The 5,573-nt window shown below is 39.4% G+C and overlaps 2 protein-coding genes across 5 annotated transcripts in view; one reads left to right on the top strand and one right to left on the bottom strand.

The window, feature by feature from the left end:
* Positions 1-613: 613 nt before the first annotated feature.
* Positions 614-2,269, bottom strand: LOC307136052 (uncharacterized protein; the record flags this gene model as incomplete). The annotated part of the gene is made up of 3 exons (XM_079832796.1): positions 614-1,430; positions 1,525-1,807; positions 1,929-2,269. The coding sequence occupies 3 exons, from the start codon at positions 2,267-2,269 to the stop codon at positions 867-869; spliced, it is 1,188 nt and encodes a 395-aa protein (XP_079688922.1). The 3' UTR covers positions 614-866.
* A 1,368-nt stretch (positions 2,270-3,637) lies between these two features.
* Positions 3,638-5,573, top strand: part of LOC307136217 (nuclear factor 7, ovary-like) — a 10,777-nt gene continuing 8,841 nt past the window's right edge. The window contains exon 1 of one of the 4 annotated variants that reach the window (XM_079833020.1): positions 3,638-4,647. In XM_079833020.1, coding sequence (XP_079689146.1) covers positions 4,267-4,647 — 381 coding nt within the window. In that variant the 5' untranslated portion in view covers positions 3,638-4,266. The remainder of the gene's footprint in view (positions 4,648-5,573) is intronic. The other 3 variants (XR_013817753.1, XR_013817754.1, XM_079833021.1) reach the window with 3 other exon arrangements.

Genomic DNA, 5,573 nt, shown 5'->3' on the forward strand with positions numbered 1-5,573 from the left:
TCACTCAAATGTTCTGGGTCTGATTCGGGCTCATATGGTTTTATTGACGCCGTTGTTTCTAACACTGACCAAAGCACAGCCTCCGGTAAGGGGCGTGACGTTTCCGACATACATGCACTAGGCGTTTAGCGAATCACAACACACTGGGCCAGCTAACCAATCAGAGCCCACTGCGTATTTTTGAGGGACTGGCTTCATACAACCCGGAAAGCATCAGACCGTTTTACAAGGAGGGACAGAGCAGTGTAGAATAAAGGTCAAATATATGAAAAATAAGGCAATTTTTTTTTAAACGAAGCATGAACACATGTTACAGTGCAGCCCACAAACACAGTCAAGCCTTTAAAAGAATGTGTTTTACCACCCCTTTAAAGAAATCTTGCACAATCATTGGTTCAAAAAACAAATTTACTGTGAAATACCATTGAAACATAACTATAGATCACCCACACAGAAGCAACTGATAGTTTCACTGTGTTATTGTTCGTACAATCATTAAATATTGTAGAACAAAATAAGTGATACAGGTTTCATTATGGTACTACATGTACAGTAAATCTCTGTAAAAGTACTGCAGTAGTAGAGAGAATACTACAGACACAGTGGAATCATTGAACAAAGTTTTTAATATATTGATGCAAAACTACTGTACAATCACAACATAGGTTTATTTATAAAACTAATCATCAAAAATAATTATCTATGAAATAGAAAAGAAAAGACAGTACTGTAAAACATCAAATGTAGTGTTCTTGCTTGCTTGTACTAGAAACAAAACATGAGTGATTACTGTACTTCTGCATTGTCATCAACTCTGTTGTGGATTTGGCCACAGGTTCTCATCTACATCACAATGGATGTTTTCATTAGCCAAACATCTTGGGAAAAACCTTCGGGCATGGCGAATCCAGGCCTGACACTGGTCTGCTGTCATTGCAGGCTTCATCCATGGCCTGGAGAAGAGGGACTTGTTCATGAGGGTGCCTATCATGAACCTTCCATCTCCATGCAGAGAAAAATTCCTCAATCGGGTTAAGGAAGGGAGAGTATGGGGGTAAATACAGGGTGGTAAATTGTGCATGGGCCTGAAACCATGCTTGCACCACATGAGCATGATGGAACCTGACATTGTCCCACACAATGACATAGGTCACACCTTCAGCTCTACAAACCTGATCGAGCTCATCAAGAAAGGTGACAAGGAGAGCTGCATTATATGGTCCAATATGAGGTCTGCGTCCCACCACACCATCTTCTGATATAGCCGCACACATGGTGATGTTGGCCCCACGTTGTCCAGGTACTTGGATGGTTGCCCGCTGGCCAATGAAATTCCGACCTCTCCTCCTTGTCTTGGCCAGATTAAAACCTGCCTCATCCAAATATATGAATTTGTGATGGTCGTCATCAGCATCCAGCTCCATCACCCTCTAAAAATACATTTTGGAAAGAGATTTAGAGATACTGTACAATGTAGAATTTTGGGGAATGTTTTTACAACAGCCATCTTGAAACTGAACTCACCTGAACATACTCAGTCCTCATTTGCTTCACTCTGTCTGCATTTCTTTCGAAAGGCACATGATATAGTTGTTTTATAGATACCTGGTGCCTTTTCAGTATGCGTGCAATAGTCGGCAAACTTATGGATCCCACATTGTTGAACATGTCTTCATTGTCCAAGATATGCTGGCGAATTTCTGTAAGGCGAATATCATTTCTGGCCCGAACCAAATCGACCACAGCCTGCTCCTGTTGGTCAGTTAGAATTTTGCCTCTGCCTCCACTATTTGGCCTGGTCTCAATTCTTCAGGGAAAATTAGAGTAAGAAGACACTTGGTCACATCACCTATTCTGTGATACACGTTGGTATGCAGTCATTTGACAATTGAGAGTAGCATAATGTTTAGTGCATGCTGATAACTTACCGGTTCTCATTGCGGAATGTTCTGATTATTGAGGCCACGGTTGACCTTCTGAGGTTTGGTTGAATCATTGCAGCCGCCTCAGTCATTGTCATGCCATGATTTATGACATGGTCTCCAACTATTGCCCGAATTTCATTGGACACTCTATGCTGTTGCTGCCGCTGTCTTGGTCTGTGGTCTTGTCCTCTACCACGTTCCCCCACACCTCTCAAACAAGGCCCACGACCACCTCTCAGAAGGGGTGCCTGTCCCCTGCCATTCCTTTGACCAACACGTCTTCCTCGTCTTCCTCCCACCACTGCTTGACCTCCATTGTGACCTGGATCACCTGCTGGCTCCATGTTACATATCACTACGCTCTTGCAATTGAATCCCAATCAACTCTTTATATACTCATTCCACAAAGTGCACTCAATCATTAGTAACGAGTTGGCAGAATTGGACAAGCAATTACAAGGGCCTGAATACAGTGCAGTGCTGTCAATACTGTAAATAGTCTGAAAAGGTGTAACAGTATTTGGGACCATAGACACAGTGTCTGATGAAGCATTATGATACAGTAAAATATTACTGTAGGCTACATCCATGGGTATTGTAGTCTAATTGGTTCATGCTTCACACTTATTAGTGACAAGGAATCTCGTTATCTTGAAACTTTCATGATTGAACAAACATTGAACAAACTGTTCATGATTTACTGTAAACATGGAAGATTGTTTGTCTGTTTCCATACAACTATGCATTAAGAGTAATGCAACAGTTACTTATCATTTTGAGCAGTTGTATCAATTGATAGTTAGATCATTGTAAGGAAATGAATAGACACTCATTTGAAATGTAATGTGTGAATTGCCTTTTGAAATAGAAGTAATTTGATGTTAAGTTGTGTCATATTGAACAGGTGATTTTTGTTGAATGAACAAATGATCTAAGTTTTATGTGTATTGTATCCAAGCAATTGAGAAAAGGGTTAGAGTTTTGAAAAATGTGCATTTTGATCATTGGTTGTGAGTTTTGTGTCTAGAGTTGTGAAAAATTGCATCAAGGTTCTGAAAATAGTAACTAAGTGATTGTAAAAAACTGTAAATGTGGCCAAAAATCCGTCACTTCCCCAAGTGTCCACCAGATGTCCCCTTAAAGGGCCAGAGACTTCTGTCATCATTCACTCACCCTCAGGTTGTTCCAGTCCAAACCTGTATGAGTCTCTTTCTTCTGCTTAACACAAAAGAAGATATTCTGAAGAATGTTGTTGAACCTGTTAGCCAGCGCCCCCGCTTTTGAAGAAATCCCAAGAAATGGCACATCCAGACTAAAACAGACACACTTCATGAATCCTTTGCACTGAAAGCATAAGTGTGGCTCATTTGAAAGCAGACGCTTGGCCGTTTACTGTAGTCAAAATTAATTATTGTCATAATGAAAAAAATAGTTATAATACGTTTTGTAAAGTTTTTAGAAATTTATTTTGATTAAAGATCTTTATGAAAATAAAATTTAAGTTGGCCTTGTTTTAATCTAGAAATTAACTAGAGCTAAACCCACATGTCTGACCATGTTATATTTCAAATCTGAAGATGATAAGTCTAAAACGCTGAGTTTTATTTAATGTTGTTCAAGATCATGTCATGTGATTTTATTTTGAGAAGACTCAAACACAAAAGAAGAGATTCTGAAGAATGTTGTTTAGCAGGAAGTTGATGGACTCCATTGAGCTCTATAGTAGGAAAAACAACCTCTGGAAGTCAATGTGTGCCGTCAACTGTACCGACATTCATTCAAATATCATCTCCTGTGTTCAGCAGAAGAAACACACTCAGACAGGTTTGGAACAACTTATATGAGAAGAATACTAGGAAAAACTAAAGGAAAGGGTTGTATAGTAAATATTTTTATCAACATATTATGGGAGAAACTTGTTAAGTTGTAACTGGCCCTTTCAAAGCTTGTGCATCAGAGAGAATATCAACAGGAACTTTGGAAAAAAGGTTTTATGAATAAAGTTTCAATGCAAGTTTTGTTCAACTTTACCCTGAGGAAATCCTGATGTTGTTCTTTGACTCAAATGTGATCATAAACTCCACCCTCTTACAACACTTACAGGAAGAGACGCACTTATTATTCCTCTCTTCTGCCACACTCACTCTCTTCTCTCTTGACTAAAGCAATAAAGAATCAGCGATCAGTGGAGAATGAACAGAAACACTTTCAAGAAGGATTTCTGAGACATTTGTTTCTGGACAGACAGCAGATCGTTGTGATTCTCAAGGTGATTCATTTTTAAAAGCGTCGTTCAGAAAGTGAAAGTAAAGCTTGTATTGCTGGAGCTCAAACAGTGAAAATGGCTTCACTCAATGTTTCTGCTGAAGAGCTTTCTTGTCCCGTGTGCTGTGAAATCTTCAAGGCTCCTGTTCTTTTATCATGTAGTCACAGTGTCTGTAAAGAGTGTCTTCAACAGTTCTGGAGAACCAAGACAACTCAGGAGTGTCCCGTCTGCAGGACAAGATCCTCAAACGATCATCCTCCAACTAATCTTGTGTTAAAGAACTTGTGTGAGTCGTTCCTGAAGGAGAATCTGCAGGAGATCTGCAGTTTACACAGTGAGAAACTCAAACTCTTCTGTCTGGAGGACAAACAGCCTGTGTGTTTAGTGTGCAGAGATTCACAGAAACACGTCAGTCACACATTCAGACCCATCAGTGAAGTGGTTTCATCATATAAGGTAAGACAAATGTCTCTTGTTTCACATGAAAGTGAAAGTGACACAGGCCAATGGTCAGAGGCGTCGCAATAGGGCAGGCAAGGCAGGCGAGGGCTGATGATTTAAACAATCAGAAATGGTAATATACACATGCAGGGACATCTCTGCATCCCCTTAGTGCCCCCCCTCTCTCGTTACGCTGGTAATGCTTTCTCCACCTCGCCTCGACCGCCTTCTTCAAACTGTAGAAAATGCAGGATTTGATTTGTTAAGCATGAGGAGAACTCATCCGTCTGGCTTGGCCGCTCGCTCTAATGTTAATCTAGATAAATATGTGTTATTATTCGGCACATATCCAAGTGTGAGTGTGAGTGTGGAAGCTGAAGTATAGCGCGATTACATGACATGAAGGCGCCGGCGCGGGTGTAGTACCCTAACCACCTGATTAGGGGAGATATAAAGTCAATAAAAGACACAGGAACACGGCTGCTGCAATATCTTCTGAGTCTCTGTATTGTCTGACATTAATGCAAATATTTCTGCATTCTCATATATCAATGAAAAGTATAACAACATATCTCTTTTAGAGAAAAACAATATACAGACAAATAAAATATAGAATTACTCACATATAGCTTCTCAACAGATACAGTCTCCATCAATTAAACGAATAATTTCAATAGAAACTTGAATTACAATGCATATTAATAATACGTACTGCATATTACATACAATATTCACATATGATACTCTACATTTTAAACATATGTGCCGTTTACCATATCTTCAACTCTTTTAAACTTCTTAAATTAACTCAGGAATTATAGCATATCAGCAAAACTAATCTCTTTACACACCATTAGCATGAACACATATTACACTTTCTCTTCTGAACCAACAGATTCCCTTTTTTTTTTAAGCACTGTCACCTGTAACTTAACTGTTAA

Source organism: Gobio gobio (genome assembly GCF_949357685.1).
Source record: "Gobio gobio genome assembly, chromosome: 13".
Lineage (NCBI taxonomy): Eukaryota > Metazoa > Chordata > Actinopteri > Cypriniformes > Gobionidae > Gobio > Gobio gobio.